At 39.1% G+C, this 12,133-nt stretch overlaps 1 protein-coding gene across 2 annotated transcripts in view; it reads right to left on the bottom strand.

The window, feature by feature from the left end:
• The window catches only part of TEC (tec protein tyrosine kinase), a 46,821-nt gene that overhangs the window by 16,876 nt on the left and 17,812 nt on the right, over window positions 1–12,133 (bottom strand). For both annotated transcript variants that reach the window (XM_042053049.1, XM_042053048.1), the window contains one exon: window positions 61–162. In XM_042053049.1, coding sequence (XP_041908983.1) covers window positions 61–162 — 102 coding nt within the window. The remainder of the gene's footprint in view (window positions 1–60; window positions 163–12,133) is intronic.

Below are 12,133 nucleotides of genomic sequence, written 5' to 3'. Positions count from 1 at the left end.
GACTTGGTGTTGTTGAAAAGAGCACTGTAATTCATATATTTTGCATAAAAAAAAACATACCTGAAATGGATATTTATTTTGACAGGGAATAATACCATCGCTATTTACAACTTCTACACATTTAATCCTTGAAATATCCACAGATCCTTTTCTGTACTTTTTCTATAAGAGAAAAGAAAAAAAAAACTGTAAAAGATAATTATCTAGTTCTCTTTTTGTTTTTCAGCAGAGAAGTCTTGATTTCTTTTCCACTTGTAACAGTGATATCACGTAACTGGAGAAGTTGTTTGAAAACTGAGGGTATAAAGATTTGCACTTGTGCAAATGCACTGAGTACAGTAAAATTCCTTAGTGAAAAGTACCAATTCTTTCCATAGAAAGTTTCCAGTCAAATGTAATCATAGGTTTTAAATACTCTTCTTTACAAAAAATAACTTGAGAAAAAAGAAGGGCTTCCACCTTTCTGAGTTTAAATTATGATTAAAACCGGTATCATCTCATCTGCTCCCTTGTTCTGTTGCTGAAGCCACCATTTGACAGTTTCTGCTGTGTTTCACTAAGTTTTCAGAGAAATCTGGATGCTACACAGGCAACACAAATCCCTGATGAGACAGAAAAAAGAAGATATGGATGTAACCCTGGACCAAACTGGAGTCTGTATTGAAGGAACTTTTATGAAGAAGGCTAGCAGAAGCCCAAAGAAGCAAGGTCAAAAGCACAGATCTAAATCTTCTCAGATTTAGTCACCTACACTGATAATGATGAACATTTGAAAGAACGCACGGGTGCTCAGCAGGTGCTGCACAGTGCATGGAAAGACAGTGTAACTCAACATTCTGGAGGGGCAGCACCTTGGAAGAACGGCTGATACTGAGAGGCAGGTGTACTGGGCTTTAGTCTACACTGAAGCCTACAGGGAGACTGTACAGTGCCATCTATGACTTTTGGGAGAACCAAATCTCTAACAGAATTCAAGTTCCTACTGGAATCTGAAACAAAACAAAAGCAGTAGCAGCTCATGGCTGGTACTGAACTAATACACATTAAAAAAATTGATTTGCCAAGCACATCCAGAACACATCCAGTACATCTTATGAAAGACTGACACTGTTCACACAATGTGGAAATAATTAGCAATTACTGAATTATTAAAGATATGCCAATCCTTACTCTGCTTTTCTCTTGGGGATGGAATTTTTAGCCCAAATAGCAGAAGTCTGGTACAATCATAAGCAACTGAAAACGCAGTCTTGTAAACAGAAGCAAAGAGCTACTTCAGATACAGCAGTTATAATTCCATCACCCTAGAAACACTATAGCTAATTATCCATTAAGTTTCATCAGCATTTAAAATGCATTTAGCACTCTGTCTCTTACGTAGATCAGTGCAGACAAAACATTCACGAAGAATTCATGTCCATCATGCTCCACATCAGGAAGAATTAAAAGGGATAAGTTCAGATAAAGCTGCAACTGTTATTTGATACCAGAAAAACCAACACACACAAGAGAGTGGGTTTTTTACAGGGAATGTATGGGAGAATTAGGCACTTTAATCAACCATAAAGAGTAAAATCATAAACATTATCATGAGCTGTACTACAAAGATTTATCATGTAACGCTGAAAAATAATTTTGTACCAAGTATGCAACCATGGATTTTTTTACCAAAAAATAATTTTAAGTCTTCTCTTTATTTTATGTTGATCACTTCCAAATTCCAGATATTCTATGATTCTATGGTATCCCCTTATTTGAACACTGAATCCCTAAAGTAAAACATACATTCATGCAAAACCCAAAAATTGTTACTGAAATCTACACCACTGGGCAGAGCAGGCAGTACTGTTTCTCCCTCTTCTTGTCACTGTGTGGCTGACCTGGCAGTTTCAGGGCTGCCAGATTAGCCGAGGTAGAACAGGAGGATCCCAGCGAGATGAGCCTTTTCATGAAGCCCAGAATTCAACACTCCACATAACTGTGCTGAAGACACCTCTCCAGATGGCTTTCTTGCACAACATGCAAAGAAGAAGAAACACTTACCACTCCCATAACTTATCGACCCTGCTTTCTGTGTTGAGAGGGGTTCATACTGCTTGGATCCCACCTGCAGGTTAACTGAGGTTGCAGGACAGATAGACAATACACACTGGAGGGGGGGTTTGTATCCAGAATCACAGAAATTCCTTAGAGGAACACACTATTTTATCAGAATCTCCCTCCTCCTGGGCTCAGAGATTTTCATGCCAATTCTGGCATTCAGTGAGTGCTCACTCAGAGGACACTGACAGGAGGACAGAGGACAGGAGTACACCTAGATAACCATCTAACATATAGGGGGAAAAACATAAAGGTAATCCCCTGATGTATAGCACATCATTCTAGTAATTGTATTTCCTAAGGCATACCTTTGTATGCTTTCATGATTTAGGGTGGCTCAGTTTGCTTCACCACAAGATGCTAAATTAAGCTAACTCAAAGCTGACCCACCTTACAAGTCAATCCACCTTATTAAACCTAATGTCAGGGAAGAGTCTTCCATTTTTGCATATTTTATAGATTAAAAAAAACCCCCACCCTTGCATATGTGAAATTAAATACAAATCTACTGCTCAAGACATTTTCAGATCACATCAGAAACAACAGTTATTAATGGCCACCAGCCTTCAAACTGCCAAGTGTGCAGCTCTGTTTTAGCTGAGCATTACTTATTAGTAAACTATGGGGCACAGAAGTAGGAAAGAATGACTCAAGAAGAATGTTAAAGATATCACTGCAATTCCTCTCTCCTCCCTACTTAAATGATTTCCCTTTCCAATAATAGGGCACCTTGCAGACCATAACTGTGTTGCATTTATCCTACAAGCCAAATGGGTTCTATGGGCTCTGTACCCAGCCATACAGCAGACATGAAATGCAGAATCAAGGCAGAGCTTGAAGCAGTTGGGAAGTAGAGACGCAGGCATGAGCCAGCCCTGAGAAATTCACCTATAACCACTCTTCCCAACAAGTGACCTCTGCTACAAAGAGACAAGATTAGTGCAATGGCTAATCATGCAATGCCAAAGTGTAGGAAGCAGAGGGACATTTTTAAAGGTTCTTTTTTTTGAGGTGGAAGATGGCTAACACATTAGAAGAAGGTTAGATTTACTACAGAAATAGCAGTATTCTACCAGAATATTCATGCATGCTGTCTGAATGGGATACAAGTATTCAAAGAGGATTTGGACAAATCACAGCTCAGTGAAACAAAGGGACCTATCAAACCTGGCCCATTTCTTTACTAAAGATAGATAGATATATGCCTCTAGAGGGAGGCCTGTAGAAGCAAATATGGTTAGAATGGTAATAAAGTTATAAAAATACTAAATCCCAATAAGTAAAACAAATAGGTAAAATATGTGCTTCAAAGTCACACTAAAGGTTGGGGTTTTGTTGTGGGTTTTCTTTTTTAATGTATCTGCTTGCTGAAAATAACAAAAGGGGAGTGACTATACAAAAACTACTATACAAAGCTTTTCAAAATGCCATTCATATTTCATATTTACCTAGGTTTCAAAATATTGATTTATGGTTTTAGATGTCCTGCTCCTTGCTCACAATGGGGATGGCCAAGTCTTACTTCCATACAATTCAAAAATAATAAGCTATTCCTATTTTTTTAACATATTAAACAGTAATATGAAGAAGTCATAACACTAGAACTGTGTGGGATTACACGATTCCTTAAAAAAAAATTATCTTAGAATACAGTAAGACAAGAAATACCCAAGTGTTAGATAAGTGTACAGTCAAACAGCTGATCCTCTGTACATTTGGAATTACTCCTCTGCTGAATACAGAAGCTTTACAGCTTCAGAAGCCCATATCCTCGCTATCAGATAAAAATATTTCTTTGGTGTATTTCCTCTTTGCTGACGAACATATTGCACTGCTTACCCTCACAGAGATATGTGTGTATGTGGGGGTGCTGAACAATACAAGGGACATTAGACTTGGAAAAAAAAGCCTCAATGAAAACATGCATAAGTCAACCTAGCTGGCAAGAAACATCTAGATTTTGTCTCCCCCATGCTGTCTCGCTCTCTCTTTCCTTGTTGTTCATATTATATCTGTCTTTCTTTCTTCCATGTCTACCCCCATGTAGGAAATCCTGAGGTCATCAGCATGTGACCCATGGAGCTTGTGCTCTCACAAGTGTAGCAGGTCACAGCACTACTTTCATCTCCTTTTATGGAGCTGCTCTTCGACTTTGCAAAACCACAAAAAGCCTGGCTAAGCCAACACTGCTTGTAGACAGCTGCTTGGTAGACTATGCTCCCAGAACCAAATGTATGGGTATTTTCATTTTTGAGTTCTTTGCAGGGAGGGAGGTTGTGCTTTCAGGTTTTTGGGTTTTGTTTCTTTTAATAGCATTGCCATTTATTAATAAGAAGCACTGACTGGATACTTCTGCAGCTCCCTCTGGAGGCAAGCAATTACTGATTATGCAAATATAATTACTGTAGCTAGGTGTTAGGTGGTCACACTTTCCATTCCTGTATTTTCCAGTGTGTCAGATACATTGAACAACACCCTTCTCCTTTCAATTATTTTTTTAAATTAGTATTTTAAGAAAAACAAATATGAAGTATTTTTATTTACCTTTTGAAAATGGCTAGAATGGATATGAAAAGCAAGAGGTGATTACTGTTCTGATCTAGGCTGACCTGATTCAATATCTGGCTGCTCAGCAGATGTTGATGACCAGCACTGGAGGGACCAAAAAGCACAAAAAATAAATTCTATGTCATAGCACTGATACAACTTCCTAACCATGACTACAGTGCATTATCTGTAACTCACTCTTCTCCTGCAGTGGAGAGGCAGTCAGCCAAACAAGCACAACTGCAGTTACACTACATTGCTGCCGCCACATAAAAGTAAAGGCCACATAATAAATCAGCCAGGTCTCCACCATATCAGGCCCTAAACAACCTACAACCTTTCAGCTGTCAAAATAACTGCCATACCTTCATAACTTCAGGTTCTTTCAGACAAGTCTTCTCTTCTTGGTTTTTTGTGAAGTCCATATTCACAGAGCTCTTGGTCTGCCCAGCCCAGCTGTATCTTTCTGTCCTGTTTTCTCCCTACTCAGGACCATCCTCTGGCTGCTGGGTGAGTGACACCTTGCATTCAGCCCTAACTCAGCCCCCCATGCTGTCTGAACACCAGACTCGGACAACCTGAGCCAAGGAGAGAAGAGAGCCCAAGTCCACGGGTATCACAGGCGAGCGAGCAGAGCCCAAGACCCAAGAGGTCACCCAGCCAAGGCACCAGCTGCTTTAGCTACTTTCTCAAGGTTCAGATGACGGACCCCAAAACTACAGAGCTGAGAGGGTTTTTTTGTCTTTTGAGATTCCAGTACATCTCTCTGCTTTAAACAATTGCTGTTCTGCTTACTAACCCTTCATCACTGGCTTTTGGGAGCCTCATCCCTCCTGCTGCTCCTGCCCTGAACCCCACAGGCAGATCCACATCTTCCTTGAAACTTACTGCCTCAAACCAGATGCAGCACTGCAGCTGATGCCTTATTGTCCAATTATAAGGATTTGGAGTCATGTTTTTTCATCCTAATGTAACATTTCCCTTTTGCACAGCAACAAGGTATCATTGATGCATATCCAGTTTATGATTCATGATCCTGTAACCCAGGTCCTGCTGGGGACAGCCTGACACTTGGCTACTTATTCCCGTTCTGCATCTGAACATTTCAGCATTCCTGCCGTTTTCAGTCATCCACACTGAATTGCATTCTACAAAATTAAAAAAAAAAAGGAAACAATCAAACCCACCACACACCTAATCCCAATATGCCACATGGATTTCTAGACTTGTTTTTCAAAATATTTGCACCTCCTTCAAGTTTTATGTCACCTGAGAACTCAACAAGCTTCTATTCCAACAACAGTATCACTAGTGAAAATACTAAAATGCAGAACAGGACATTCCATTCAAGACAGGCTCCCAATTGAAAACAAGCTACTGATGCCTATTCAACATGGTACCAGCTTCCCATGTGCTCTGCAATCAGTTTTACAAGAGGTTTATACAGATAACTTCTAATGCTTACATGTGAAAACGTCTCATTCAGCAGTGTCAAAAAACCCCTTACTAGGATGAAAACACAGGATATCTACTGCTCTCTGCTACCCACAAGACTTGTTACCCCAGAGCATAGATAAGTCTTAGATTATTTTGTTTTGTTTCTTAATTTTGTTTTGTTTCTTTGTTAGCTGATGTGCAATTTCTGCATCTTCCAAGTACCTTCAAACAAGCCTGGTTTTTCTTGCATTTTTCTCTAAATTATCTTCCTAGATTAAAGTTTCTCAGCTTCTCTTCTGCACACTTTTGAAAAAAATAGGCCTTCTCTAGTCTTCTCTCATCTATTTTCAAGTTCTTCCTTCTTAAAGACCTTTAAGACTCATCCACTCCTGTCATAAGGTCATAAGTAGTCATAAGGTAAATATTCTCATCCATGCCTTGTCTACATCTCAACAACTACAACTTATGCTTTTCAACTTCTTCTACATCTCACTTTTTCCATCTCATAAAAATCAAAATTCTCGTAGAAAGATAATTACTGCAGATTCTCATTTTATGTCTGACTTTTCTTTCAGTAGATGTTCTAGAAAACAGGGAATCATTACTACAACATAACCAACATTTTTTTACAACTTAAGTTTCTTTATGAATTGCCCTTTACAAGGGAGCATTCCCATGCATCTCTTAAGCTGCTCCCATTCACATGAATAGCTTTACATTATGTCTCCAACTTGAACAGTTTTCACTTGCAAGTATTTTAAGAAAGCTCTATCATCATGACCTGTGACTTGGAACAAAATAAGCTCTGTAAACCTACTCATTTCAGCTCTCTATCTTACATTAAAAAACAAGAGTAATCAGTGAAGCGATGAGAAGCATTTTAATACTGAATTGTGCTTTCATTTTATAAAATAATTAAATCCCCTATGCAATGATTAAGGAAATCCATAAATCAGGGTAATTCTTTTTAAAATAATAAAGGATAAGCACTACAGGAATAAACAACAGTAGAAAGTATTAATCTTCCGTTAAAAAAGTAAGTAACATAGCTTTTTGGAACTCTATAAAGTTGTTATGCTCCAAAGGAAGTATTTGCACAATATTAGTGTTGCAATGAAGCTATTTTACCCTGAAACCTGCAGCTTCGTAGTGGGCCCCAGAGCTTTTATTTTTCCTTCCTTAAAATAATCACCACTGTAATTTCAGTAGCTTCTGTCTCCTCTATATTCAAATTACAAGAACCGAACACAACCCTTACAGAACCCTTTTTTCCTTAGGAAGAGACTTTCAAAATGAGCAATCCCCCAAAATGTTCACGTTTTTATTCTGCTTTTTTCATTTACATCCTGGTTTGTTTTTATTAGTTGTAACGTTCTGTTTACGCAAGAAAGTTTTCACACAAGTTTGATCCTAATGGCAAATGGATAAGAGCATTCAGCAGATGCCTTAAAGATGCACCTCCCAAGTTCAGCTTCTCAGAAGCTGCCTTTTACTTGACTCCAGAAAAGCATCCTTCTAAATAAGACTCTTAAATGTTTTCCCTCAGGGAGCTATTATTTGCCTTCTCCATAGAAGCAAATGGTTTCTGCACCCTAATAAATAGGTAAGTGATGTGCCTACTCCAACATCCTCTGTGCAGCAGTTCCAGAGCTAAGGGGCATCGCAGCCCAAACTCTCCTCCTTCATGTCCTCCCTTCTAACACTGCAGACTCCCACCCACCCAAACACATGCAGGCTAACCACAGGGACCAGGATTTAGCCTATGCCTTTTTAAAATGCAAAAATCCAATGCAAACTATTTATTACTGTGAACTGTAATCCGTGCAGCAAACATGAGCAAACAATAAAGATGCTAAAGAAATTTAATGTTCATAAGCTCATAGTCAGCTTCATACTCATGGTCAGTGGAAGCTGCTGTGGGCTGGAAAGGTTAATTCAAGCACGCTGTGCCCTGTGTGGGAGGGCAGTAACCAAACCACACACATCAGCACACTTTCAAACTAAAGAGTACCACTGCTAAGAAAGCTGAGCAACAAAGAGAAAGAGAAATATCACGGTGAAAGGGGACATTCCACAGGTATAATAGATATGAGGATACTAACAGTCTACACATTGACAAGGATTTACAAAATTATGACCAGATCTGTGCCAGCTTTGGAAGCACTGCACTCATGAGAAACATCAACGTGAAAGTTTTCAAACCAACAAACCAGCAGGACATCTCACTTGAGCAAACCAGCTCCTTTCAACTACTCCACTGGTGAGAAGTACTTCAACACCTACATTTACTCTCTTTCCCTCATCACAAAGGACTTCCCTTGCCTAAAATGCCATCTGGAGCAAAAACCTATAGTCTGGTGGCACTTTCAAGTTCAAGCGAGATGTCTCGTGAGTGGTAGCTAACTAAAAAAAGTCCGTGTTACTTGCTATCATGGCTGTTCTGTAATGCAGCAGCAAGCCTGCTCCAGCCAGGGCCATCTGACTGCCCAGTTCAGAGGCACCTTCTCACAATTCACGGAGAAAGAATTCACAACCGTCAAACTCATTGCCCCACAAGGAGAAAGACAATAAACCACAAGTACGTGGGGGACGACCCTGATGGACGCAGTAGCTGGATGCCAGTTCTGTGTGGCATGTCCCGTTGGTTAACTCAAGAGGAATAAATGACGCTGTTCTTTGCAGCCACCCTGCCAAGGAGTGCGTGGGGCAGTTGCACTGTGGGGCACCAGCCACCAGGCATACTGGTAAAATGAGTCCTCCATTCCATTGCCCAGCTGATACTTACTGAAGTGTTTAAAAGTTCAGTGATGAGGAGGACTCCTAGACAAACTCTTGAAGTTTGATTTTCCAAACAGACACACATGAAAGTGTAAATGCACCAATCCTTCGAAAATAAACTCTGGGGGATTTTAAGTTGAATATTCCAGATATGAGGTCACTTTTGACAGAAAATGGCCAAACGTACCTAGAGCCATGAATATGTGCTGTTATTTCCACAAATGCCTCCTTGGAATTCAAACCTACACTCCATTCAAGATGAAATTAGCAAAATTTGGAAAAAGTCATACTAAAACTTCAGCTAAATTTTTGCTGGTCAAAAATACAGAAAGCCATTCCAAATGAGTTTGTTGGTTTTTTTTTAATCACTGCATTAAATATTTGATTTTAAAACAAGTTGGTTAATTTCAAAATTGCTTAAATTTGATTGTTAATTTGCTACTGACCAGTATTTTTTGATTTCTTGGAAGAAAATAGTTCAGGAAAATTACAAGAAGCACACCTGAAGTACTATGCCAAGTTTTCAAAGCACACAAAATTGAAAAGAGATTTCCTAATAAAATATTTCATGCTGGTGTTTCCTCACTAGAACACTACAAACACTGTCTTTGCTATACAACCAGGTTATCCAGCGAAGTCACACTACAGTCCATGACTCTAGGTGACACCAGTAAGAATAGTGCAGCAGTCCTCAAGAACAAGGGCCAGTTTGGGAAAAAGTGCCTATCACTCCCACTTTCAAACTAGTTACTACTGTCTACATAAATGTGTTTAAAGCAGGCTTGGTAAGGCTACAATACATATTTGAGAATACTGTACATATCTTAAGTCTTTCTGACTGTAGCATAACCAGCAAGATGTACTTTATAGTACATCTCCACACTCAGAATAGGAAGATATTTTACTTCTTCCCTACTTTTACACATTCATGACCAGTACTCTCTGCTTGGAGACCAATGCAGTTATATCTTTCTTACAGTGAATTTTTGTCTTCATTGCAAATGGACCACATTACATTCAGATTTCAATAGCCACTTTTGCAACATTAGGAAAAAATATAGAAAATACTCTTTCCAACAATGACAGCTGATAAACCATTAAAGGCTTCAAGAAACAGCATTGGCTCAGCATTTTTATTTGCTTATAATCACTGTTAGTCCAATATTGCACAATAGTGCAATGATGCCATTTCCCCAACAGCTACACCTACTAATTCTCAGAATTTATGACCGAGAAAAAAAAGACAAAACCAGAACACATCTCAGCTTAAACAGAGTATTCCTCTTTTTTGACATTAAAAATTTATCTCCATGATGCTTAAGGCAAGTCGGTTCCTGATGTATTTTTATTTCCAAGCTTCTTAATAGCCATCTTTTTAACAAACCTTAAGGTGATTACTTTTTCCATATTTTTTATCCAACAGCATAATACCCAGAAGTTAAGTAGAAAAAGCCAAGGTCCTATTGGCTTCCTATGCAAAGTAAGTTTCCCATGATATTAATCGTAATGGTAGAGCTTTGCACAGGTGACCTAAACCAGGATTCTCCTTCCTCAGGCTTTTGTGTTTTGAAACCAGTCTTGAAATGCAGCCTCTTCACTGATTCTGTAGCTATGCTTCATCAATAGTGACTTACAGCAGAGCAATATCTTGAAGTGAAAAAACTATATATCTCCTTCTCATGGTAGCAGCGCAGTTCCAGGTTCGCTGTAGGCATGCACTGTCGTTGTACCATGACAGGGGGCCTGATCTGCTTGAAAGCATGTATAGAAAGATTTAAACCAGTTATGTGCCAGTTAAAACAAAATGCTAGCCTGTTGCTAGTAGTCATGTTTAGGATAATTTATAATTTATTATAAATTTATTGCTGCAAGTAATGTATATGGCACTTTGTCAGTACATGGGACAGGAAAAAACAGAGAAGAGTGGCTTCTATAACGTGCAGTTTCTGGTCAAAGAGCAAGTGATGCCCCACTACTGGCTGCACAGAATTATTAAATCTCTCAGCAGCATTTAGATACACGAACACTATTTGCTGTGGTTGACTGCTTTCTGTTGTCATAAATGTTCCACTTCTGTCACCAGACATACAAAATGTCTAATTCTGTCACTTTATTTATAATCCCAACTTGCCCACACTTTGAGTATTGACTAATCTGGTTAACGAGATTTACTTGTATCTTGTTTTTAAAAAGAAGTGGTATGATTATTCACGTGCCCACAAACTCTGGGTTTTTCTTGAACTCTCTCTACTGAACTTCCGTAGAAGTTAAAATGGAAGAAAACAAGAAAATACTTCAGATTGGACAACAATCAAACTGGGAATTGCACACTTGCCTAGAGGAGCAGAACTCAGCCACCCCTGGCAGACTGCTACCACTGCAGTTAGGGGATTAAAATGAGGGTGTGAGATCCTCTTGGCTTGGGATATCCATGCTTCTCTTGCCAACCTGGACTTTGAATACTGCCAAGCCCAAAATGAAATCAGTCTGTACCTATCCTTTCACCTGTCATGTCTTTAAATTCAACCAGCATACACAGTAGTCACATTTATTTCAGCAATAAACCCCCAACTATTCAGAAGGGGCAGAATTATCCTGATGGCTAATAATTTTTTTTCTCTTCATATAAATTATCTCAGCCAGAGTATGCAGCTGTCTTATCGTAAATATACATTTATAGCCACCAAAATTGGCTTAAAAAAACCCAAACAATAACCAAACAAATAACTAAACCCACAAGCATCTTTAACATTTAAGTTGTCCAGAGACATAAAGGAATAACTACCACCGTGTCACAGAGATCTTAGTCTTACAGCTGTGGTTTTTTTCAAAGAGACAAAAATATTCAGTAAGCCCCTTTAAGATCAGAGCTCACTATTTTCAGACAACATTGTTAATAAAATAAAATGCTGATTAATGTTTAAAAGAATCTAAAATGAGAAGAACAATGAAAATGGTTTGAGGCTGGAAAGTTACATGTTATGGCTGAGCCAGTCTAACAACCTGCTGACGTCAACAGTTGGAGCATCCTGTTCTCCACCACCACCTGCACAGCCTCTGGCACTTGTTAGATCCTGCACCCTGCTAATGCAGCTTGCTAACCCAGCAGAACACTAATCCAGCAAAAATAAAATCAGATCAAATATCTTTCTGCAGACCTAATTGCAGCCTTCTAGCACCTGAAGGGAGGCTACAAGAAAGACAGAGAAAAACTATTTCCAAGGGCCTGTAGTGACAGGACAAGGGGGAATGGCTTCCAACTGAGAGTAGG

This window comes from Corvus kubaryi, unplaced genomic scaffold, assembly GCF_017639235.1.
Source record: "Corvus kubaryi isolate FWS band 111438036 unplaced genomic scaffold, C.kubaryi_AGA036_p1.0 split1-131, whole genome shotgun sequence".
Classification (NCBI taxonomy): Eukaryota; Metazoa; Chordata; class Aves; order Passeriformes; family Corvidae; genus Corvus; species Corvus kubaryi.
Note: the sequence above shows the minus strand (reverse complement) of the source record. Positions and strands in the feature narration are given on the sequence as shown.